The 26578-nt window shown below is 37.8% G+C and overlaps 1 protein-coding gene across 4 annotated transcripts in view; it reads left to right on the forward strand.

Moving 5' to 3' along the window:
* Positions 1-21901, forward strand: part of HERC2 (HECT and RLD domain containing E3 ubiquitin protein ligase 2) — a 122793-nt gene extending 100892 nt beyond the window's left edge. For all 4 annotated transcript variants that reach the window (XM_075727855.1, XM_075727852.1, XM_075727854.1 and 1 more), the window contains 13 exons: positions 949-1110; positions 2263-2354; positions 3262-3401; positions 5002-5189; positions 5858-6055; positions 7985-8068; positions 15130-15271; positions 16057-16251; positions 16353-16465; positions 17385-17575; positions 19411-19516; positions 20064-20276; positions 20907-21901. In XM_075727855.1, the coding sequence (XP_075583970.1) occupies positions 949-1110; positions 2263-2354; positions 3262-3401; positions 5002-5189; positions 5858-6055; positions 7985-8068; positions 15130-15271; positions 16057-16251; positions 16353-16465; positions 17385-17575; positions 19411-19516; positions 20064-20276; positions 20907-21179 (2097 nt within the window). In that variant the 3' untranslated portion in view covers positions 21180-21901. The remainder of the gene's footprint in view (positions 1-948; positions 1111-2262; positions 2355-3261; positions 3402-5001; positions 5190-5857; positions 6056-7984; positions 8069-15129; positions 15272-16056; positions 16252-16352; positions 16466-17384; positions 17576-19410; positions 19517-20063; positions 20277-20906) is intronic.
* The last annotated feature ends 4677 nt before the right edge of the window (positions 21902-26578 follow it).

The following is a 26578-nucleotide window of genomic DNA, read 5'->3' on the forward strand; positions in this document are numbered from 1 at the left end:
TTGAAATGAGAGTTCATTTTGCTACCTGTGTTCTCTTGCTGAAAATACAGCAAAGGATAAGATTACATTAGTTGAATCAACCTGATTGTTAGTTTGTTACTTTTATTCATAGCCCTGTGCATATGTTTCTATTCACGCAAGTGTTAACTTTTTTCAGTGCTTAAATTCGTGCGACGAGATACCATACATTCTTAGTCCACTTTGAGACCTTATCACATGCGTCCAGATGTTCTCGTTCCCCTGCCCCCCAAAAAACAAGGTCTACCCACCTTTCCTGTACATCTTTATACATCTTTTCCCCCCCTCCATGTTCTTGGTTAGTATGAAAATAGATAATCTGTAGGTGAGTTGAAGTATGTGAAGTCCAGTGCTGCTTTGGATGATGGATTGTGCTACCTATAGTCTATTGCAAGTAGGGGTGAGGATGGGGAGGATATGATATATGTGGGTCACCATCCTTTTACTTTGTGAATCCAAATCCCATACTTCATCACTAGATGGCAGCATTTCAAAAGATGTTGATTAAATTCAGCTTATGATGCAAGTGCTAGAAAATTGTCAACTAGTAAAAGAGTATTTGAAAATAAGGCTTTTTTTTTTTTCTTACTGTAGACAATACTCACCCAGACAGCCTGAAATTATTTCAACAGAGTATAGTGTTTGAAAACCTTAGGTGTTTTGTATGAATTGTTTTCCCTGACTGTTTAGGTCAAAAAATTTAACTAGTTCACCAATTAAAAAGAATAATTCAGTATTTAAAATACATAGTTTTCATTTTGCTATTTCGAAAAGAGCAAAGCCCTTTGAGTTGCCTTTATTTGCTTGTTACTTTGGTGTTTCAGATTTGCAGTTTAAGTGAAGCACTTCTCCAAGTTGGGTTTTTTGTCTTTTTTGAAACTAGATGACGGTGTCTTCTATTGTGAACAAAAACGGGTGATTTCTTTACAGGTGGAAGCTCTCCAGGGCTACCGTGTGATTGACATAGCCTGTGGCAGTGGAGATGCACAGACATTGTGCCTGACCGATGATGATACTGTCTGGTCCTGGGGTGATGGAGATTATGGAAAACTTGGGAGAGGAGGCAGTGATGGCTGTAAAGTACCAATGAAGGTATTTGAATGTAATTTTCTCATTGTTTTAGAAACCATGAGGTTGTTGGAGAACGCTGAAGACAGATTTGCCAATATGTGCAAACTTCCACCCATCCTGAGACATCAGGATTCTTCTGATTGTAGTTAAGAACAAACTTGTAGGCTACAATTAAATTTTGTGCTGACTGTTAAAGTTGCACTTGAAGGTTTTTTCTTTGGAGAACATTGCTGATTCCGGCAATATTTCTTATTTTAATTTTGGTTCCTGTCAAAACGTTAGATTTTGCCAAGAAATCTTCATATTGCCTTGTGTTAATAAATTTCCATAATACTGCTGAAGTTGTAACTTCATTCCAGAAAAGGGTTATCAATTGATTAAAAAGTAACCTTACTTCATATTAAGCCTCTCATGTGAAGGCATGATTGACTTGGAATTTCTTCATATATTACAAATGAAGTCCATGTAGCCATCTAATTTGAATTCCAGCACTTGTTATGAAGATGAACATTGTTTGTGTTTGAGAAATATATGTGAGTATCACTGTGTATACCTATGCATAGTGGATTTTAGATTCTTAGTCCAGAATCACACTTTATTACATGGAAATAGGTGTCCCCATTCTGTTTCCAAATGGACAAAGTCTACCAGCCTGTCCCAAACAACAGTTTCTTATTGTGAAGTAACACAGTATGACAATAGCTTGTTTATGTTTCATCAGTCATCAGTCCCATAGGAGTGATGGTGAAGTGGCATAAGGACCTACACAGAGTAAATAGGAAGAGTGTACGGGAGGTTTAAGTATTTTTACTATGTTGGCAGAATCGCATCCATTTCATAGAAGCTAGGGATAATTAATGTTGAGTGTTTAGAGGCAGAGCCTTACTGTTTCTGCTAAGGGGCAATTGCTGAGTAACTCTTGGCAAAACATGCTAGAGATGATCTTCAATGGTTTGTCAAATCTGAGCTTCTTTTTAATGTTTTAGTAGTAAATCATAGAAAGATGAAAGGAGTAGAATTCTACTCAATGATCTACATACACATTTTAATTTATAAAAAAAATACATATAGACACTTACACACTTGCACATCATATTCTACTTAAGACAGTGCAGTCTATGAAACTATAGCCTCCTTAATTAACTTCGATTTCATTTGATACTGTTTTCCTAGATTGATTCCCTTACAGGCCTTGGAGTAGTTAAAGTAGAATGTGGATCACAATTTTCTGTGGCTCTTACCAAATCTGGAGCAGTATATACATGGTAAGTATTTTGCATTAGTTATTTTGACAGTGTTACATGTAACCTTGTCTGCAACAGGTATTAGTCTTACACTGCCTTCACTGTTTTGATTCCACCCCCCCCCCCCCCCCCCCCCATCAGAAACTTTTTTGAGTTCCTGTGTCTTGATTAGTAATAAAATCTACCACTTTGAGGAACGTTTTTTAGTGCTATTTGAATGAAAAATCAAAGTATTTTGTCTTTGAGGCCTAAGCACAGAGTTGTCATCCTGGGCTTTGACCACTGCAAGATGCAGAAGTTCAAGGAGGTCATTAGAAGTATAAGCCTGAAGTGTCATGCAGGGTGGAAGATGATGATAGCATAAATAACATTCTTGTATATTATCAAAATTGTGTCTAGCTTGTGGTGGCTGTAGTTTGAGAATTTGATTTCAGTTCGTTGTTTTAATCTTCTTACAGCATTACAAATTTTGTAGTTTAAAATACTAGACTTAAGTGTTTAAAAAGACTAACCAAATACCTTCCCAACATCCTTCTGCCCTCTTGTTCGTATGGCATTAGAGATATCCTGAAACTGTACAAAGTTCCAGTCTCTGAGGTCAGTAAATGTGCTGGTTTTGCAGATGAATGCCTCTACTACTTGACCCTTTTAAGAGGAAAAAACCAAACAACCCCCTGCAAAAATGGTAAAAGGACCTACGCAGAATAAGTAGGAACAACATATTATATGTTTAAGAATTTTTACTATATCAGCAGAATCACATCCATGTCATACGAGCTAGGGATGATTAATGTGGAATATTTGGAGAATATTTTGGTATTGGACTGTTTATAAATACATCTACAGATCAAATATCAGACACAGTCTGTTGTTCTGTTTTTTCCACAATTAAAACACAGTTTTGAAATGTTTTACCCTTTCTGTGCAGGGGCAAAGGAGATTATCACCGGTTAGGCCATGGATCTGACGACCATGTTAGAAGACCACGACAAGTGCAGGGACTGCAAGGAAAGAAAGTCATTGCAATTGCTACTGGGTCTTTGCACTGTGTTTGCTGCACTGAAGATGGTATAAAAATAAAATAATTTACTTAGTTCTCAGTACTGAATTTATAAAAAATGAAACTTCATTTTTTAGTCAGCTGTTGGTAGGTTGTCCTTGCTAAAAATGCTGGTCCTCTATGTGCATGGACATATTTTGTGTTTGCAGATGTTGCGTATTTCTTGAGCAGCAAGCACGTCATCGATTTAAAACGATCGCATAAAACCAACCAAAGGTTTTTAATTAATAAAACCCAAAGAGTTTAAGTTTCATAAACGCTGATGGTTGAAGAAAAAAAAAGTAATTACAGATTGGTCAAGCAGTAGAATGAATGGATTTGGCTTATTTTTTTACAGGGTCTTCCCAGCCTGCTGAGGTGTTTAACTTGCTAAATGATGCACTGCATAAACAATATTCCATCTTACAGAGCAGGTTGAGATACTGAATATTCTTTATAGCAGACTCACTCCCACATTTAATTAACAAGTCTGCACTATAACTGAGTGTTTTATAGGTGCTAGTGAAAGAGGATATAGCTGCAGAAAATGAATGCTCAGAAACATGGTTGCTATTTTAAAAGTATTTTCCAATTACCTTGCAACAGCAAGAACCCATTTGATTGTCCTCTCTAGTAATACAACCTATTATAGGATCTTTTCTTTCGTCTCATACAAAATGTTAAGCCTTTTCTAATTCATTTTTTAGTATCAGCTTTTTTTGCTATGAAACTATCAAATACAGGCTGTTTCTGGTGTATCTGTTGTTACTCTTCTGCTCCATCATTTCCTCCTGTTCTGGAACAGAACTTTCAAGTTATATGAACTATGAGGAAATAAATGCATCTTATACTATCTGCTCTATATAGACCATGGGCCTAACCTCGTGCAGATAAACCTTGAATGACATGATAGTGGATTTCAGGATGGCCATCAGTCCTAGCAATCTTGATTACGTTCAGTTAAATGAGGCCAAAACGGACTGTTGTGGTTTAGCCGCAGCCAGCAACTAAGCACCACGCAGCCGCTTGCTCACTCCCCCTACCCCGATGGGATGGGGGAGAGAATTGGAGGAGTAAGAGTGAGAAACACTCCTGGGTTGAGATAAGAACAGTTTAATAATGGAAATAAAGTAAAATGGTAATGATAATCATAACAATATAATAATGATAATATACAAAGCAAATGATGCACAATGCAATGCAATTGCTCACCACCCGCTGACCGATACCCAGACAGTTCCTGAGCAGTGATCGCTGCTGCCTGGCCAACTCCCCCCAGTTTATATACTGAGCATGATGTCACATGGTATGGAATAGTCCTTTGGTCAGTTTGGATCAACTATTCTGGCTGTGCCCCCTCCCAGTTTCTTGTGAATCTGGCAGAGCATGGGAAGCTGAAAAGTCCTTGCCTAGCATAAGCCGTACTTAGCAACAACTAAAACATCAGTGTGTTATCAACATTCTTCTCCTGCTAAATCCAAAACACAGCACTATGGCTGCTACTAGGAAGAAAATTAACTCTATCCCAGCTGAAACCAGGATATTTATAAATGCTAATTTAAAAAAAAAATAGAAGGCAAAAAGCTTCTATTGTAGTTTCAGAACAATTAATTATTTTTATTGGTTTAGGGGAGGTATATACATGGGGAGATAATGATGAAGGGCAGCTTGGAGATGGAACGACTAACGCCATCCAAAGACCGCGCTTGGTTGCAGCACTTCAGGGTAAAAAGATCAACAGAGTAGCCTGTGGCTCAGCACATACTTTAGCTTGGTCAACCAGTAAACCTGCTAATGCTGGCAAGCTCCCTACACAGGTAATACTTTTGGCTTATTGCATTCAGATTTGAAACATACTTGGTATGCTTATTGCTGATCTTTCAGTAGACATTTCCTTTCTAAATCCTTGCATAAGCTCAGTGTGCTTTGATTTGGCTTTGAGTTTGAGCCAGTTACTTTGTTTTACTTCCATATTTCCAAAGAAGGATTCTGGTTTTCTGAGGTGAGAAAGCCTCTTCATTCAGTTGTTAATCCAATGCAGAACAGTAACTCAGTTTGCAAATTGGCAGGAATTTTAATTCTGTGTTCCAGCTATGAAAATCTTATGCTTTCCAAGGGAGTTCTTCATTGCTTGCTTTATGTTAAGATTGTTTTTTGAATATTCTGTCTTTCAGCTATAATGCCTGGGTGTAGTGATGACAGGATGTAAAATGTGTCTGTTTATGGATAAAGAGAATTGTAAAATATGTAATAGCAAGAAAAGTCTTAACTCTCATGTTTCTAATACTTGTTTCAGTTTAGATGGATACTATTAGTATCTTTTATAAACAACTGAACTCTGTGTATTAAGTTTTGACAGTGTGAATAAGCAAAAAGCTGAATTTCTAATAGAAATTTACCAACAAATCTTATAAATTGTTCTGTTTAATAAAATAAATTATATAATAATTCTAACTTACATTCGGATATCATTGCCTTATCATAGGTTCCTATGGAGTACAATCATCTGCAGGAAATTCCCATCATTTCACTGAGAAACAGGCTTCTGCTGTTGCATCACATTTCTGAACTCTTCTGTCCTTGCATTCCAATGTTTGATCTTGAAGGAAGACTTGATGAAACTGGCCAAGGACCCTCAGTTGGGTTTGACACATTACGGGGAATACTGATATCACAGGGAAAGGTATTTATCAGAATGTTTTTAAGAGAGTGATTTGTAACTGTAAGTGAAATGTACTGTTCAAACTGTTTCTGAAGAAAATAGAACTATATATCTCAATTTGTTCTGTAAGCTGTATTTCAAATATTTGCATTGTGATTGTGCAAACTTCTTTCTTTGTGAATGTGTTCTTTTTATTATGTTTTCCTCAGTTCATCATAGCGCTTTTGTGTGTTGATCTTGAAAGTAACTTTACATTGTAAATCTTCAGTCTGTAGTATAGCCAGATTCTTCTAGAGTATTGAGTAGATGCTATCCTGGAAAAAAATGTAAGATAAGTGTGAAATGGTCATTGTCTGCTTTGGTATTTCAGCTGTCATGATCAGGTATACTAGCTGATCGAAAGCTCTATGCAGGTACAAACTTGTTTTAGACTGGGCTAAAAGTGAAGACAGGATACCTAGGAGTTCAGTCTCGAATTGGTAAAGGAAGTGGATTTTTATAGTTGTAAGTAAAGTCAGTCATGAGAAAATCTAGGTAATTATAATGCTTCAAGGCTACAACACTTATTCAAAACTTCAGATATGGAAAGCCTTTAAAAACATGACTTGCCTTCAGTATGATCATCAGTTTTGGATCTGAATTTTCTCACTGTCATAGTAACTTGTCTAACAAAAGACGATAACCTTATATAAACAGACAAAATCTGCTGGGAGACATATTTAAAAAGAGAAGCAGTTAAGCTTCCCTCTGCGGTGCTGTTCTATGTCCTTAAATAAGACACATGGCCTGTAACTAGACTCCTTAAGCATGTATTGTCTGAAGGTCTCTTTCTCTAGACTCCCAATAAAATTGTGTAGTAGAGCAATCCAGCAGAATACATGCTTCACAGACCAGGAGAAGACCACACATTTTTCATCAAAACCTACATTGGAAAAAAGGGAAGGGAAATCCTAGCTATTCTGTTCATGAGACTTACTTATATGTTAGTGCTATTAATAGGAAGTCTTTAGGTATATGATGTTAAGTATAGGAATGGGTGTGCAGGAGGCATGTTCAACATAATTTACTTTAAGAGTCTACAGAACAGTTAGAGAAAGGCTTCAGATATAAGATAAAATGTGATATCAGGCATATTTTATATCAAAAGCATTCAACAGAGACACTGGAAGCTGCAATGCAAGCAAATGCCTATTTATATCTAGGCATTTAAGTCAGACTTACCTTCAGGAGATTCTAAAGACTTAAAAATCTTTTTAAAGCTTGCTTGAAACTGATAATGTACAATTAGATCCAAATATTTAGTGAGAGACCCCTTAGATACTTGAATTTGCATGAAAAGGGTTTTTTTATTGTTATTTGTACTTTATTTCTTGCCTTTCATAGTGAGATGATCTCATCTTTTGGCTTTTTAGATTGTTTTTTTTCTGACATTAGTTATTCTCCATATACATATATTATTCTGGTATAAATTAATTTATACCTGTACTTGGTGGCATGTTGGTTGCTTAGTAATAACTGAATCTGGGAGCAGTACAATCCTTCAAGCCATGGTTTTGAGTGATACAGGAGAGACTTTCTATTTTACATTTTTAGTATCCCAACTATTTCAGACTTGAATTGTATTAGCACAAATAACAATCTTTAACTAACATCTCACAGCTTTATCTTCTGTTGCTTTTGTTTGTTTTTAGTATTTCAAAAATATCTGATGCTTGTTTCCATTTCTTCTAAAAAAATACTCAGAGGTGTTACACCTTTTCTAGTGTTTTGTGACATACTCGGAAGGAAATTGCTGAAGGATAGTATTGCAGGATCAGTTTCTCTATTCTGCTGAAGAGTCTTTTTTTCCTGAGTTGAACTAAGTATGTGTTTATCTGTGAAATATATGCAGCTTTCTTATTTGATTGCAGTTTTGCCACTATTCTAATTTTTTGTATTTTCCTTTTTTAGGAGGCAGCTTTCAGAAAAGTTGTGCAAGCAACTATGGTGAGAGATCGTCAACATGGGCCAGTCGTAGAGCTCAACAGAATACAGGTATCTTAAGATGAAATTTTGATTTTAGTATCTCTATGTTTAGCCCACAGTGCTACACATTTGTCAAGTTCCTTTTTTTCACCTCTTTGGTATCTGAATACTGAAGAGTTGAATTTTTATCAGAGAATCAAACAATGAAGAAGTGAATGCAGCAAGTCTGCTCATTTTCTTTTCAGTATGTTTTCATCAAACTGTAATTGTTTGGGGGGAGGGGAACACTTGTTGAAATATTAAGTGAATGATGTAACATGAACATGAAGGAGAAAAAAAAAAAGGGTAAGGAAAAAAAACCCCTTGAATATAATTAAAAATCAGGGTGATAAACTCTTGTCCTTTGCTGGTCATCACATGTGGTCATATTGATTGCAGAACCCTTTTGATACAAAAGGGCTTTTTTCCTTATCATTGACGTTAGAAAATGTAATGTTGTGCCTTAGGCCAGATATGTCTTTTTCCATAGACATTTCTGCAACGTAGAATAGTAAAACATTGTTTTCGTTTAAATTGGTTGAAGCCTGGTCTTACAGAATCCTCATGCATTTCTTTCCTTTAGTGGTGTAGGTTTTGTTTTTTTTTTTTTATATATATTGTAAAAAGTAAGAAAACCTACTCTTTGTAAGCCTAGAATGGAGTAATTGTGAAAATTTTGATGAACTAGTTTTTCTCTTAGTTTTCTCCTAGTGAACAGAAGTACATCCTGTTGTGGCTGGACCCTGTTTCTGTTTCTTTGCCATTTTCTATGGGCACTTAAAATTTCTTGTGGTAATATTATATGATTAAAATGTGTTGTTTCAGTTTATTATTTGGGAAGTTGAAGCTGAAGAGAATGCCAGAGATTTTCTCATTACTTTTTGTGTGTGTGTGTGTGTGAATTCAGAAAGTATGATAAAGCAGTGCAAGTATTTAAGCGGTAAACCAGTGAGTAGGTTTTGGGCTCATTTCCTACTGTCCTCCTTCTTGAGTTAATTAATTAAGATAGGCTTTCTCTATAGTTCATTACTTGAATCTGTCTTGAACTCTAGAAAAGAACTGGTAGCTGCAGGGCTTCCCTTCTTAATAGCTTCTGGGGGAAATGAAATATTGCTGTAACACAAGTCTGTCCTAGACGTAGCCAAGTGAATTCTACAAAAGACCATGTTTGTAATCTGGCCTGATTACACGGTACTAAGTACAGGTCACAATTTCTAGAGTTAGCTTTTGCAGAGAATGAAAGTGTGGATTCTTAAACTGTTTGATCCTTTATAATATTTAACTGAAGATTCAAAGCTGCTTTACATAATCTCAGACAGCTAATTGTCAATGTTAAGAATTTTCATCTTACTTGCAGTTGTGAGTTTAACTGCAGCTAGGCTTTAAGATCCCTTTGCTTTCAGAAGATTCTTCTTACAGTTTATGTATTCTGTGGTGCAGTCACTTCAGTTCATCATCATCCTTTGTATAAAATAAACAGATGGGTTTTTAATTTAAAGTTGTTTTCCAGGTACTGATGTTTTTTTTTTTTTTAATATTTCCTCAGCTTACCTAGTTGTTCAGTGGTTTCTTTGGAAGTACCTGAACTGGACATAACAGCTGTCTAATTTGCGGCATAAAAGCAAGCCAAACACCACTCCCTTGTCCTGAGTTCACGTTTTACATGGACCAGATTCCTTTAGAGTAGGTTACATTCACCTTACATACTACTTGGCCCTGGATCTTTTCTGTTGGGAGCCTTGTGATAGTAGGACACAATAGTTTTATGTAGTTTTCTTGCTCAAGGTGTGTGAAATACAATGTGATGGTTGTACTGCAACTCACCCAAGTACCAACCTGGTATTTCTATAGCATAAAATTGAGGGTAGATGCTTTATGCTTTGAGGTGTAGCATGAGGGCAAGCCTGAATGCACAAAGTTTGGAACACTGTTGGAGGACTGTGTATGGTGGCAGAAACCAAACTTGACGCGGTTTTATCTGTATTACTTTTTGGGAACGGTCGTTAAGTGGAATGTTCCAAACCAGCACCTGGGCCTTATTCTAGAAAGGTGTAACAGAAGTAGTTGAAGACTGAGCCAGAAAAGTGAACATGTTACATGTCTAGAGAGGGCTCCAGTGCTCAAGTTTACTTACTGACCCTCTTACTAGCAGATCAGATTTACCTAGTATTTAAGGACCAGTGTAGCTCATGTGGTGTCAAATGGACAGTGTGTTATGACCTGTAGGCAGACACATTCATAATGCTGTTAAATCATATCTTTGCCTTTAGATGGAAGAGATTATTGCAGCAGTTGAAAGGAATTTTCCTCCTTTTAAAAGGAAAACAAATTTCAGTTATTAACGAGGATGTCTACTTTCAGGAATGTAATATTGCAAAGGATCTCCTGGTTCAATGTTCTCTACTGTCATGGGAGGAATGTCACACATATGGATATATGAAATCCCACTTTAAGATTAGTTACTTCCTCCTCATTAGGGCTCCTTATTAAATGTGGGTTACAGAAATCTCACTAGCATGATAATTAAAAATGATCTCATCTTAAAGTAGGTACAGCATATCAATTAATGAATTATTTGTTCTTTTGTGAGTGTTATACTTCAGTTTAAATAACATTCCTCCTTCATGGTTATTGTCTTCTCCCTTATCAAATGTGCTTTTAAAGAACCCTCATGTCATGACAGCCTTCATTTTCCTACACTGGTCAGGCTAAGCTTTTTTGTCTGCTTGTGTAGAATAGTCTTTCTCTACTTGCTGTCTTTTCATACTGTATTTTTTCTATAGCATTTCAGTTTGAGCATAGATAACTGAAATCTCAAGGTACAGGTGAGAATGTGTCTGTGGTCTTGTAATTATTACACTGATACTGGTCTACCTCTTCTGGAGATTGATTTCATGACATATCCTTGAATTGTGTTTGTTTCCTTCATAGATCTGCCTTCTGTGTTAACAGTACATATTTGTCTTCCATAGCTGATTCCAACTAATAAGCTGTCATCTTTTGGTAAACTTTCTTATTAGTGTCTGAGTGCATGGCTTTATGTACTACTTCTCTCCCAAGTTCTGGTGGGTTGGAGAGAGTCCCACAGGATGGCCAGTATTTCAGTGGGTGCTCTCAAACTGCTTGACACAAATACAAGGTTTTGTTCTTCAGATTCAGAGAAAGAACTTAAAATTTTGGTCTTCATCACTTCAGAATGCTTTAACCAGATAAGGGATTGACTTGAGTGCCTCTCTCCCTTTGTTACAATGGTTCTGCTCACAATAAGTGATTATTCACTGAGGCAAGTTCTTGAACTTGATTCTTCCACACTTCACTGTATGCTGCTTTTGAGCTGCTGCATTTCTCTCTGGTCCAAGAAAAGTTGGTTTTCCACAAGCTGATATCTTCTGGTGGCAGACTGTTTTATGAAAATCCTTCTTGGGCTCTAATCAACATATTAACTTGTTTTATGCTAAAAAGTTACCTCATCAGCAAGAAGGCTGGAACTGTATTCTAAAAACTTGAGATGCTGCATAATCTGTGTTTAATAAGGCATGTATTTAATGAGGGTTATCTCTGACCCTATTCAGCCTATTCAGTAAAACAGATTTCACAGGATACTACGTCTCTAAAGGGGATGATTTGGAAACATAAGCAAGATGCTGTGCTCCAGACCTCAACAATAAAAAACTAGAACACCAGTGGTGTATTGTGGCCTAACTGTATTTGTATGAATTTTTGCCATTTTTCAGTGAAGTGTTTTACTCTGCTAATAACCTAATAAATTTTAATATGGGCACCTGTCTTTGTCAGCAAGCAGTATGCTAGGGTGCTGGCAGAAATGCCAATAATACTTCATGGCGTTTTTACATTGCTTTGTTAAAAGTCAATTTGTAACCATTCCTGCATCTAAATGATCAGATTAAATGAAAATTCTGTGTTACTAGCAAATAAACACTAAATTAAATGTGTAATAGCAAATGTGCATGCCATCCTATTTGGTTCAGGCAGGATTGCTTGCTTTTTTATTGTCACTTGATTAATTTGTATTTTAGGTCTGAGGTTTGAAAAAACAGTGAATTAACTACTGCTTTCATAGACCTTCTACTCATACTTGCCTCTTTTTAAGAGAAGACTCAGTGATTTCTCAACTTAAAACTTCTTGGGTGTCCAAATTGCTTAGAAATACATTGGATTAAAACCAGCTTGTGGTGTTGATACAGAACATCTTAATACATGAGGAGGACTTGAGTGTATCAGCCTTTCAGTAAAGCCTGAAAGAAATCTGGTGGATGTTTTATCCAAAGCATCAGAAGTATGCAGCATCAGGACAACTGGATTTTGAGATGTGCTGTAGCTTGGAGTGGGACCAAATACAGAGTAGTGGGATGAGTCTGGGTTATTCTGAATGAACAGTCTCATGGATATTGGTGAACTATGTTCACTGTAGGAGTTCCTTTGCAGTCAGGGCAGGTTGAGAATATAAACTGCAGAACACCAAGGGGAAAAAAAATATCTTGCGTTTCTCCGGCCTTCTGTTTGCTTTTCATTTCTTTCCTCTCTGTACTGGTGAAATGCTTTTTGTATTCTTATGCACTTTGTGTGTATCTCTTGCAGCAAAATACATGTGATTTTCCTTGCATGCCACTTCTTATGGATCTTAAAATACATTTTTTCTGTAAAAACCATGTTACACTCTGTGTGTGTATACGTACGCATTTTAGTAGTGCTTGCTCATTTTTAGAGGCTCATAGTCAGTATCATAGATGCATATTTAAATATTATCATTAATGATTATAAGAATAATATGTATGCAGTTTTCTGGCCAACAACACAGCCTCTGGTCTGTCTTATGTACTAAAAACTTACCCAAATTTGACAATCAAATGTATGAGTAGAGATAGGATGCATTAACTAAGTGGATTGTAATCCAGAAAAAATGACTTTACTAAGGCATTGGTTGCTTCTCCAGAAATAGGGGAAGAAAACTTCATCAACAAATTTTATCATTGATACCCCTCTGTCCTTCCATTTTCCTTTAAAGATGAATAGATACAGTGCTGAGTAGACACAGATGAACAGTGAACTCTTTGAAATTAAAGAAAAGTAAGGTCTTGGTGGTTGGGGAAATGTAAAAGTCCTTATCTAGGGAAGAAAGCCCACAGGATTTTCAGCTGAATTGCTAAGAGTCATTCTGACTAGCTGCAATGAATACACCTATTGTTTTTGCATGTTTCCAACTCTAACAGTAAAATTACTAAGGCCTAATCAACCTCCCAAATTTTTAGTTCATTTTGAAAAAAAAAAAAATCATCATCATTGTGGTCAGGTGTGTTTGAACTAAGATTGTCTCAAGTAGTTATAACTATGTCAGGTCCTAGAAATTACCTAGATCAATCATTCAGCATTGTCAGGTCAAGTTATGGACATGTAAAGGAAATGTCTAGATAACCAGATACTGTTTTTCATGTCTGTGCAAAGCCAAACATTAGTTGAAAAATTTCTTCTCTTACAGAGGTGCTAGAATTTGCAGTGCTTATAAGTGGTGATAATCGTAGTAATCACTGACAGTTAAACAGCTGTGTCACAGAGATAGGACCTATTGCAGAAGTTGCAGTGCAGCCTATCCAGGAACCAGTAACTCTTTCTCCTTAACGTTTAGGTATGTCCTATTTTTATGTCACAAACAAACAGACAAAGTATGGGGAGGATGAGCAGACAGTGAGGTGGGCTGAAAACTGGCTGAATTGCTGGGTCCAGAGGGTGGTGATCAGTGGCATGAAATCTAGTTGGAGGCCAGTAACTAGCGGTGTACCCCAGGGGCCAATACTGGGTCCAGTCCTGGTCAACATCTTCATTAATGATCTACATGATGCAGTAGAGCATACCCTTGGCAAGTTTGCTGATGATACAAAACCAGGAGGAGTGGTTGATGCACCAGAGAGTCATGCTGCTGTCCAGACGGACCTGGACAGGCTGGAGAAATGGGCTGACACAAACCTCATGAAATTCAGCAAGGAGAAGTGCAGAGTCCTGCACCTGGGGAGGAACAGCCCCATGCACCAGTACATGCTGGGAGTAATCCAGCTGGAAAGCAGCTTGGCAGGAAAGAACCTGGGGGTCCTGGTGGGCACCGAGTTGAACATGAGCCAGCAACGTGCCCTTGCCACAAAGAAGGCTGACACGTATCGTGAGCTGCATTAGGAGTAGTGTTGCCAGCAGGTCAAGGGAGGTGATCCTTCCCCTCTACTCAGCACTGGTGAGGTCACACCTGGAGTGCTGGGTCAGGTTCTGGGCTCCTCAGTACAAGAGATGCGGACATACTGGAGAGAGTCCAGCAAAGGGCCACAAAGATGAGTAAGGGACTGGAACATCTCTCCTGTGAGGAAAGGCTGAGAGAGCTGGGACTCTTTGGCCTGGAGAAGAGAAAGCTCCGGAGGCATCTCATTAACATACATTTTTGCATACCTGAAGGGAGGGTGCAAAGAAGAAGGAGCCGGGCTCTTTTCAGTGGTGCCCAGTGACAGGACCAGAGGCAATGGGCACAAACTGGAACACAGGAGGTTCCCTCTGAACATCAGGAAACACTTTTTCAGTGTGAGGGTGACCGAGCACACTGGCACAGGTTGCCCGGGGAGGCGGTGGGGTCTTTATCCTTGCAGATACTTGAAAGCCATCTGGACATGGTCCTGGGCAGCTGGCTTCAGGTGGCCCTGCTTGAGCAGGGGAGTTGGACCAGATGATGTCCAGAGGTCCCTTCCAAACCTCAACCATCATGTGATTCTGAAATAGTTCTGGTTTCCTAATAGTCTGAGATTTTAAGTGCTTTCATCTTCCTGGAGAGGATCAGGATATGTAATAGGAGTCTGTGATACCCATATCTAGGGATGGATATTAGATGGTACTGAAAAATACTGTAGTGCTGTAATTTGAAATTTGGTTGTTCTTCTGTATATGTCGCATATATACAAGATACACTGTGGACCTCTGCAGATGTTTCACTGAACACATTAATATTTTATAAACATTAATGTTATGGTCTGATCTGCACAGCGATGCCAGCTGAAATATGTTCTTACAGTGGCTTCTATAATGTGCTTACTCAACAGGTAAAACGTTCTAGAAGCAAAGGAGGACTGGCTGGGCCTGATGGTACAAAGTCAGTGTTTGGGCAGATGTGTGCTAAAATGAGTTCCTTTAGCCCTGATAGCCTTCTGCTTCCTCATCGTGTTTGGAAAGTCAAGTTTGTTGGTAAGAGGATTCTCCATCCCCAACCCCCCCCCCCATATTTTGCACTTAACTTTACAGTTTTCTTCAGATCTACTTTTTTGGAGGACCTGAAGGAAGGGAGGCATATAGGAAAACAATGTATGTGTGTAGGTAGAGGAAGGTGCTTAAAATGTTAGGAAGCAAGAAACTTTTTTAAATGATTTTGTAAAAAAAATCTCAGGATTAATGGGAATGTGTCTGTAATTGTCCTCAAATTCTGGGAGCAACTCTTCTGCTTACAACAAATGTTCTGCGAAACGTAAACCTGTTTTTCAGCTTTCCGAACTGGTAAATAATCCTGGCTAGCTGGTTTTACTGGTAGGGTTGTTTTTATAGTTCACATATCACTTTGAGCTTTTTGATGAAAAATACTTGAGATTGAAGGGTCATTCTATCTAAGATACGTAAAATATATCTACTTTAAAATTTTACTTAGAAATTGCGTTGCTTTGACTTTCTTTTTCTGCCTCTGCTATTTTATTTTGATTAGCGTATAACACAAAAATGTTAGTTACACTCTGGCAAAATAGTATTTTCAACACTGTGATATATTGTATAATCTTCTAAATAATATGATTTACAATGAACTGGAAATATCCAAATACAAAGCAAAACATAAAGGGTTTTCATATGAACAGATATGACAGTGTAGCTTCTGGTGAACTTTTGTTTACTGAGTCATCCCTGTGGAAGGAAGTACAGTTTATTTCAATACTTCATTTATTTTTAAAAGAACATTTAATTTTGAGCCTTTTTTCTTCTCCAAGGTGAATCTGTGGATGATTGCGGTGGAGGTTATAGTGAATCAATAGCAGAAATGTGCGAGGAGCTTCAGAATGGGCTGACCCCTCTGTTAATTGTGACACCAAATGGAAGAGATGAATCTGGAGCAAACAGAGATTGTTTCCTATTAAATCCTGCTGCCAAGTCCCTCTTGCATATGAACATGTTTCGTTTTCTTGGTAATTTTGTAGCAATGTTGTGACATTCTACTTGCATTACATGATCAGAATATTGGGAATCTAACAAAAAAAAATTTAAAATATTATGTTTAAACTTACAGGTGTACTTCTGGGCATTGCTATCCGGACTGGCAGCCCTCTGAGCCTCAACCTAGCTGAGCCAGTGTGGAAACAGCTTGCAGGAATGAATCTAACAATTGCTGATCTCAGTGAGGTAAGTATGAAGTTTCTGAGTAGGATATAACTTACAGAAGACAAGCAGACTCTAGCATAAATTTTTCTCCAGTGATTGGTTTCCCTGGTTTCTATATATTTGTATTTTGATTGGTATTTGACATTTTGAGCCACTATATAAGGATGACTTGTACTCATTGTTAAAACTGTAAATTTACAAGTCATTCAAAAATAGTTAAATAAGCTATTTGAATTCTAGAGCATTCTCAAATGTTCTCATGGGTTTGACTAGACAAATGTTTGTGGTTGAACTCCTGCTTTCCAGTAGACCTTTCTGTAGCTGTTACTGTCTGTTTTGACAAGATGCAGTAACTGATTTGGTGCACAAGCCTAAACTGTTTTGAAGTAAAAGAAAATCAGTTCAAACTACTACTGAAAACAGTTTGTGCCCGCATACTGAACATCACAAACTTTCAACTTCTGTTTACTGAGTTCAGTAAATGTGGGGTAAGAGTTAGGTCTTCGTTACAAAGAAGAGTTCCTTCTCAAATACTGTCATGTAGAAACGTACTTAGTGTAAAAGCATTGAGTCATTGCTTGTCAGTAAGGTGATTCCTTTTGTACCAAAACCAGCATTGGACTTTGTAGACATGATTATGTTTTTAAGCTTTAAATCCATTTTTTTAATATAATACAGTTTCTTGGCAAATGCTCCCCAAAAGGACTAAAATCTAGAACACATGCACACACACACACACACACACACACCCCCATCCCAGCATAATGAGATTTTGTGAGAAACACTAAGGCATTTTATGGCTTTGAAATTCAGTTAGATGGTCAGACGTTTGACAATGCTTTTGGTAGATGACACACGATGTGCTGCTTTTGGTATGCAAGAGATGCTGTTGTATAGTTCTAGTAAACTGACTTTAACTCGGGATTGTTATTTTCAAAAGGTTGATAAAGATTTTATTCCTGGGCTTATGTACATTCGAGACAACGAAGCTACTTCAGAAGAGTTTGAAGCTATGAGCTTGCCATTCACTGTGCCTAATGCAAGTGGTCAAGATATTCAGCTGAGTTCCAAGTACACCCATATTACATTGGATAATAGAGCTGAATATGTGAGGCTGGCAATAAACTACAGGTTTGTTGAATAAGTCATTCAAACTATTGACATGTATAAGGATTTTGTTTTAAAAGATATGTAAAAGCTTTTAAACAATATACTACTTCAGCCTCTTATGTACAAGTATTTTAATATTTTCATGTGATCACAGTGTTGATTTTCTGATTTCTTTTAATCTCTCCAAGGAGAGAAGACGAAACTTAATTTTTAGGAAACAAAATAAACTAGCAGGTATGGCTCTAGATTTTAATAGCTGTCCTGACAGAGCAGTTTTGGCAGCCAGTTTTACAGGTGAAGAGATGCCCCATCCATCTAGTTCTTCCTGTGGGATAAAGTAGTAGGCTTGATCATTAAGTTCTTTGTGAAGAGAGCTTAGATGTAGTACTACTGCTCCCACAGTCTTTAGTATCATCAGTTGTAGTCAAGAGCAGTCCCAGATGAATTCTTATTATATTCTTATCTTAGCTGGAATACACAAATCAAAATGTTCATTCCATGGACATCATAAAGTAAGTCTGACACCTATGTGCAGACAAGTAAATTCACCCACAGGTGCCAAAAGCTGGACATTGCACTGAAATCAGTGGGAAATAATTGTTCGTTTTTTGAGAAGACAGACCTTTAGTTACTTAAATACCTAGATAGCTGATCTACACAAGTACATCTATCTAAGAAGCAACTGTAGTCATCTTGTTATGTGAAGCAGTGGGCCTAGTGCCTATTGAACTATGGAAATTTAGGTAATTTGGATGAGGAACTGACTATAATTGTTTTATTCTCTCCACCATAGTTAACTGTTTTAGAGAGTGCTTGAGCAAGACTGTGTCATCACTATATACTTGCTTATTAGTTTGTAGTTACAGTGTCTGCCAACAACTACTTGAATTACAGTCTTTGTGTGGTGGTGGGTTTTTTTTTCCTATAAATGGTTATGAACCAATATTTAGACCTATTTTTGGCAGCAGAGGGAAATTTCATTTGGAATGGATAAATGATATGTCTATATAAAATGTTACATTCCTTTGAAGAAAAGGGTTTGTTCTCTTGCCAATTCTGGCTATCCTCAAAGGACATGAGCAATTCTAAAGCATTTTGCAGTTACAAGGCCTTTGGGAGAAACATTTATATGTTTAGATTAAGTACCAAATTTTTTAATTATGTGAAGCCCTTGAGAGAAAAGCTAGCACCTGAATAGAATCCATGTGAAAAAGTGGATGCATAAGACCATATTTGTCCTGACGTCTTTGTTTATTTCAGTGATAACAAGCCTGAGGACAGGACTTGTCAATGATGCAAATCTCTGCTCTGGAGAGCTCTGTAAAACATCTCAGAAATTATTTGACAGGAAAAATAATGTAAAACACAAATCATGGGTGGCAGCAGAAGCAGCAGAGTGTTAGACTTATCTGTGTCTGTCTTGAAATACAGCAACTCCTGTCCTCAGACATCATGATTTAGTTCAGACCCATTTTTCTTTTACCGTAATGTCTCTCTAGTGTTGGGAATGTTTGAGGGCAGAGTTTCAAAGCACAGCTGTTCTTTTCCCAAGAGCATGTTTTTTCCAAATGGGGTATTGGTCTGTTCTTGCCAGGCACAGAACATGAATAATACTGGAAATAAAATTTCCTAAACATTGGGAGGAATCTCTCCATACTGAGCTTGCTGTGCAGTACGAATTGGTGTAGAAACTGGTATAAGTCAAGTATCTTGTGTGATAAATGTTTATTAGTGTTCCTTGGCATATAGCTGGAGACTTGAGGAGAATGGTTAAAGTTTCCTTGATATTACAATAATTGCTAGAAATAATTGCTAGAAATGGCATTCATAGAAACTCTGAAAATGTGTCTCTGCAGACTTCATGAATTTGACGAACAAGTTGCAGCAGTTCGTGAGGGGATGGCCCGTGTTGTTCCAGTTCCTCTACTTTCACTATTTACAGGATACGAACTGGAAACTATGGTATCAATTTCTGTTTTGCTATGTCTGTCAGACTAACTTGGAGTGAGATTCTTCACTTACAGTGAGATTCTTCACTTACATCTTTGTAACCCAAAACCCATATTTAATATATTATTTACAATGCTTGCTCTGTGATTGCAAACATTTTGTCCATAGAAAATGTTTAATTGCCCTCTTGGTGTTAATAAGGTTATTTTGATGTAGCTGAGCAGTGATGTAATGAATTATTTCTGGAAGAAACAAACAAAGCCAAAAATCCCACAAAACAGGGATCTGGGAGGTGAGTTGGAGATATTAATCCCAAGTAAAGTGTTTAATTCTTCATGTGATTCAGGAATATGAAAGAAGGTTCATTATTGTCCCCTGATGGGAAAATGTGTATTTAGTATTATTGTAATAAGAGACTATGCACAGCACTTCACATATTTGAATGTTCATTTTGTCAGTATAAAAGCTGATTAAATATTTTAAAAGAATGGAGGGAACAAATGGCCTGTAATTGATTTGATCAGACTTTCGTAGCCTATCACTGTATTTTATTTTTCAGGTATGTGGAAGCCCAGATATTCCACTTCATCTTCTGAAATCTGTAGCAACATATAAAGGCATTGAACCAACTGCTTCCTTGATACAGTGGTTCTGGGAAGTGATGGAATCCTTCTCCAATACAGAGCGATCTCTCTTCCTGCGTTTTGTGTGGGGCAGAACAAGGCTGCCCAGGACTATTGCAGACTTCAGAGGGAGGGACTTTGTTATTCAGGTAAGGTGTGTGGGATGGGGTGTGAGATTTTTGTTTTACAAAGCTGGTAGTGGAGTAGTAGTAGCATGACATAACAAGAGAACAGGCTGATTTCATTAAACTGTTTATGCAACATTACATTGTAGATTTGACAGTGCAGCAGAGACCTATAATGTGTATAAATATTTTTCTCTCTTGACTTGGGCAAGTGGGTATTTGCTTCATTTCCCAGCCATGTGCTTCTCTGGATTTTGATAGTTTTCCACTATCAGTCATCAGCTGGTTTTGCTGGCATTTATTTAGCATTTCATTCAGCTCAGTAATCATTTCAACTAAATTAAAACTCCACAATCTTCAAATCATATTTTGGTATTTGCTGAAGTAATATAATCTTTTTTTAGATTGTTCCCAACCACATATTCGTAATCAAAGAAGCTCACATATGTCTGGCTTTATTTACTTAGTGTAGGGAAAATGGATTTGGTCTTTTAATTGTTCTTTTAAGAAACTACAGCATCAGAATCAGAAATCTAACCACGCTCTAACCAACTGAACTAACATACTGTTAAAAAAAATTCTCAAGTATTACGCTGATATTTATTTGTGTTTTGGACAGTGAATCAAAAATACTATGCTTTTTGTTTTCAACAGGTTTTGGATAAGTACAATCCTCCAGACCACTTCCTTCCTGAGTCATACACTTGCTTCTTTCTCCTGAAGCTGCCCAGGTATTCCTGTAAGCAAGTACTAGAGGAAAAACTGAAGTATGCCATTCACTTCTGCAAGTCTATAGACACTGACGATTATGCCCGGATAGCGCTGACAGGAGAGCCAGCAGCTGATGACAGTAGTGATGATTCTGATAATGAAGATGCAGATTCTTTTGCTTCAGATTCTACGCAGGACTACTTAACAGGACATTGAAAAAACAATATAAGGGATAGTTGTTACAAGCACTGAGGCAAAATGCCAAAATGACAATGAAGCCAAGGACAGTTTAGGTCTCAGAATATAGAGTAATTAGAGGGATGGTAATCTTCTGAACATGGGGAAAGTGTGTTTGCTACTCACAGTAGGAATTAAGGGTTACAGCTTAAACCATCAGCTTAGAATAAATGGCACAGTATATGGGCATTTAACATTTATTTTGAGAGCTGAAAGTGGTCCCCCATAATGCTGCACTACATTTAGAACCTTTGTGTTTACTGAAGTGTTGTAAATGTTTCTATAAATATGGTAGTGCAGCATCCAAAAGGCAGTGAAACCTTTAAATTGTGGGTGCAATAGGTTTTTTTCATATTAAGTGTTGTGTTCTGTGCATCTTCTTGATTGTATATTGGAAATACTGTGCAACAACTGAATAGTATTATAAATATTTCAACTAACTTTAGTAGAAGTTTGTTAAAAATTTTTGAACATTGAATTAACATTATTCCTTGAAATTCTTCTATAGATAATAAAAATGGCCAATAGTTTCACCTCCACCCCTGGTTTGTATATTTTAGCTTATGCATTATTTATCTCAAATTTGATACCTTTCTGTGAACAGCATCATAATTCTTATCATGGAAAGTGTACTGTATATAATTTGTGCCATGTAAATGCAAAAGTTATAATTTCCCTCCAAATAAAAGTTCTGCCACAGAAAAAAATAATATGTATTTTTTAATGGTAATGCAGCTATTACATGGGATGAACTTTGCAACGGCTCTGCTAAGAAATGTTTCTGCAATTTATAGCTGTTGACCAAACACTCCTGGTGCAGCTCCACCAATATGTGGCTATAGTAGGTGCATTGCCATAGGTAGAACGTGATCTGTAGTAAACTCAGAGCAAGTCTACACAACATGTTAATGGTGGCGGTTAAGCACACTTTGTTTATGTAGTTGTTCCTAATGCTACTGTTGTCAGTAATGGTAAATTTGTTCTTGGACACCTGGGGAAAAAAATTGCTTTTGAGGAAGTGGAAGGGACAGATGTCTTCAAGTACCTGAATGTGAGTAGAAGAGAATGATGAGACTCATGTAATATATTGTCTCTGAGAAAATTAGGTCATTTTACAAGGCTTGATCACGAAACACTGTGCCTCCAGAGTAGCCTGTTTGAATAACTTGTTGAAGTCAAGTGGCGTTCAGGCAGGTATTATGTGTTTTCTACACAGTGTATGCACTAGTTTTTCAAAGTAAGAAAATAAGATTTAGTTGTGCCAAAGCACTAATATTTTTACTTTAAAATCCAGTGGAAGGTGATGTCACACCATCTCTTCACTAATTTTTAGGATAGGTATATGTGAATATTTAACATTTTACAATTCAGAGTTGATTCATTTTTGGTTTTAGTGTGTACATTTGACTTCTATTCCCACTTCTGTAAATTTAACTGGGGTCATGAAATCAGTTTTCATACTTGAAACATACTTAATATTTCAAAGTAGTGGTGAAACTACCTCTTTGTTGTTACAATGTTGGAGTTTTGAAATCCATGAGCTTTAAAGGCCTCTATTTTGTGCTGAAGATCTCGTGTGATAAATGCTCCTGTCCTGATCCTGTGTCTCACTGGAGATTCCAGAAGTCAGGCCTGTGCCCTGTCCTCCAGATTTTCTCTGTCTGCTTATGAAAAAAGCCAAGTCTTTTTTGAGTCTTAAAAAAGATGCAAAACCCAAAACCCTTAAGCAACCTCTTTTATCTTTGCTGCTGAATTGAATTCTTCTGAGGTAGAGAGTGGAGAATCTGGTACAGAAGTGCTCATGTGGTCGTCTGCTGTCCTTCGCCATGGTAACACCGGAGCCCTGTAGGCATCCAGCTTGATCAAAGACGTTCTGTAGTCAGCTTTTCAGGAGATGTGATGGAGGAGTCATGCCCAAATGCCACAAGCCCAAGGACTGAGACAGAGTTCAGTTGCCGTTCTTGAATTTCAAACCCCATTTCAGGAGCATGTGAACTATTATAACATGGAGAAGTTTTATAACTGGCTTAGGAAATAAAAAGAATGTCAGAGTTTTTCTTACAAGAAAAGCAAAAAGGAAGTATCCTTTACGTAAGGAAGCAGTTTAAGTTGTTAATTAGTGAACCACATAAAAGAAGTTTTTTAAGCCTCCTTCTTTGCTTTCTCATCCTAACAGAAGAGTCTCGGACACCCTTTTACAGTGTGAAATGCTTGTCACCTATGGGCTGACTTACAGCATTTCCAAGTAGCCAGTTGTCATTCTTGGAAAAACATTGTTTCAAGTGGTCAAAAAATGGGTTTTGCTCTTAATTGGCTTTTAGATGCAAAGTCCTAGTCTGAGAAGGAAAAGGACTCAACCTTGCAAATGAGGAGTGGATTGCTAGTGCTCCTTTCCCTTCTTCATATATTACTTCTGTGTAAAACCAAAGATGATGGTTTGATTTATTATAAAGCTTTACCATTATGAAATTGCGGAAGACAGACAAAAATCCCTTCCATTGTTCAAAATTACTCTTTGTTGCCTGGGTAAATTCCTGATACCACCTAATAGCTGCTAAACAACCTGTGAATAAGGAGAGAGGGTTGTTGAGTCCCATCAGGGAGTTTAGGGGACATGTGCCATTTATCAAATCATAGAATCATTTAGGTTGGAAAAGACCTTTAAGATGATCCAGTCCAGCCATTAACCTAACATTACCAAGTCCACCACTAAACCAATTAAGGGTAGAGTAGCAATTTCATGTTTCCTGGCTTGGTGGCTGGATTATTTTTAATGAAAGTAAAAACTAGGAATCATTAAGATTGGAAAGGATCTCTAAGATCTTCAGTCCAATGATCAACCCAACACCACCATGCCCACTAAACCATGTCCCAGAGTGCCACGTCTGCCCGTTTTTTGAACAATTCCAGGGTAGTGACTCCACCATTATAATCATGGCATTTGTTCCTGAACATCATGTTAGTCAAAGAAGTCTTCAGGTCACCATATATAGGGTGCTTGCCTCCCCTGCAAGCATTTTTATCAGCAGACTATGTGCAAAACTAAACTATGCAGCACTCTTCTAGAAAAAAGGGAAGCAGTGGCTTCCAAAGATCACCTTGATAAAATATTTTCACTTTTTAGTTTGAAGAAAATTTACAGATATGTAGTTTCCTGTAGATCTTGCCTTTCAAGGTTAATCTCCTGACGAATCTTATAGTTAAAAACGGTATTAACTAAAACATGCCGACATGGTCTTTTATTCAACTGGGGTTCAAGGATGTGAGATTGGTGGAAAAGTTAGTCTATCGTGGAGTCATGTCCTTACCTTAAGTGAAAACTGCGGCAAAGCAACACAGCTGTGAATGTGACACGCTATTTGTGAATTGATGCTCCTTGAACTTGGAAAAGATTCTGCTGTTTCACGTGTTTGTCTCAAATGTGAATGTGGATGGTATATCTGCAAGGCACTGTTCTTCAGCTTTGCATTTAGTCATCTGATGGCTGGCGAGTGAGATTGTGCAAAGATCTCACAGAAACACAGAGCAGAATTGTCTTGGTTGGTTCCTTACTGTGGTCATCCTTGATCAGCTCTCTCCAGTGAGTTTGGGTGTTGTGCACTGGCATCATGACCTGAAAAAGGTTTCAGAAGACGCATTTTGAAAAGTTTGTTGGAGGATGTAGAGTCAATCACATGATATAATACAAAATCCTCTAGGATTCTCTCCCTCTAGGGTCGGTGTTAAGTGAAGAGTAACTTAATCCTCATTGGGCACTTGCATATACTCACTACCAATGATAAGCCTTAGTAAGGACAGGGTACAGCACTTCTGAAAATAAAGTCCAAGATAGGAGTACACCTTCTTGCTTCATTGTGACAATTTTATCAGTGTGCGGAGGCAAAATGTGCCAATGTAGTTCAGTCTCAGCGGTCAACTGAGCTTTGTTACCCTGTTCAGCAGCAACTTGTAGGAAAAGAAAATGCAAGAAAGCACAAAATCAAAATGCATGAAAATAGGACACTTGCAGCCGTAGGAGGCTGCTCTTCCTTCTCGCTCTTTATGAAAAGTTTGACCTGTGGCCAAGACACAATTAATGTTTCTTCCCAAACCAGCGTGCTGTTTCAAAGGTCCAAAAAAAAGAGAAATCAAAGGATGACCAAGTAGATGAAGCTGTGTTTTCTTTTCCTAGAAGACAGACTTAATTCTTCTGTGTGAAGTTTTTCACCACTATATTGAAGAAAAGATGCCCTTTAGCTTCATGAACTGCTAAGTTTTGAACAAGTTCTTTCTATAATTTCCAAGTAGTAATTTTCCTGATTTTTTTTTCTGATATGTTTGACATTTGTGGGACAAATGTGATTTGCCAACCACAAATGATGAAACCATTCTAATGCTTTGACCTAGTAATTAACGGATGAGGCAGGTTTGCTTTAGTACAGCTTTTGATGCTGTCCCTTCCTTTGTAATGTTCTTTTATAAGTAAACTAAGATGACCTCTTAAAGGAGGTGAAGGTAAAGCTGTGTGCAAAGTGTGAAGGTCCCTCCTAAACTGGAGAAACTTTTTGAGTAAGACTCTTGCACGTGTCCTTCCTGGTTCTGCTGCTTCTCAAGTTTTTCATCAGTTTCATCACATTGACTTAGAAGCACCCGTAAAAGTAAACTAGAGAAGAGGGTCCATGTCCAAAGTGAAGCTGATAGGAGAAGGGCTGACTGACCTGAGCAATGCAAGAGTCAATGGATTATGAAGTGCTGTGCATAGAAGGAAGAAATCAAATGCATGAAATACTTGTGTATGGGGGCCAGGTGGGATTTGGGTTGGCCTGAATGAGTTGCTCTTCCTCTATGCTCCTGCAGAGGACAGGGGATTCCTGGGGGAGAACTGGCTGGACAAAAACTGGAAGGAAACGGAGTTTTTGTAGTGCAAATCAGGCACCTTCCTTCCTGTGATACTGGGGGCTGCTGCTTCCTTGCAGAGTCACTGACCAGGCTCCAGTCTGTGGCACTCAGGTGACTGGAGTTACCCAAGTGGTGAAGCACTGGAACAGGTTGCCCAGAGAGGTGGTAGAGGCCCCATCCCTGGAAACATTCAAGGTCAGGTTGGACGGGGCTCTGAGCAACCTGATCTGGTTAAAGCTGTCCCTGCTCACTGCAGGGGGGTTGGGCTGGATGACCTCTAAAGGTCCCTTCCAGCCCAAAGCATTCTATGATTCTAAGTGGGGTAGAGCCTATCTGCCTTTGGAATGTTTTGTTTTGGAACAAAGGAGGCCATTTCAGTTGCAGATGTGGATCTACAGTACAATGAGTCACCAACACCAATAGGAGAGATTAGGGATTTAGGCTGATGGTACCCAGGGAACAGTCATGTTGCCTCTGTCACTGCAATAAAGTGACTTAAT

Source organism: Pelecanus crispus, chromosome 1 (genome assembly GCF_030463565.1).
Source record: "Pelecanus crispus isolate bPelCri1 chromosome 1, bPelCri1.pri, whole genome shotgun sequence".
NCBI classification, from domain to species: domain Eukaryota; kingdom Metazoa; phylum Chordata; class Aves; order Pelecaniformes; family Pelecanidae; genus Pelecanus; species Pelecanus crispus.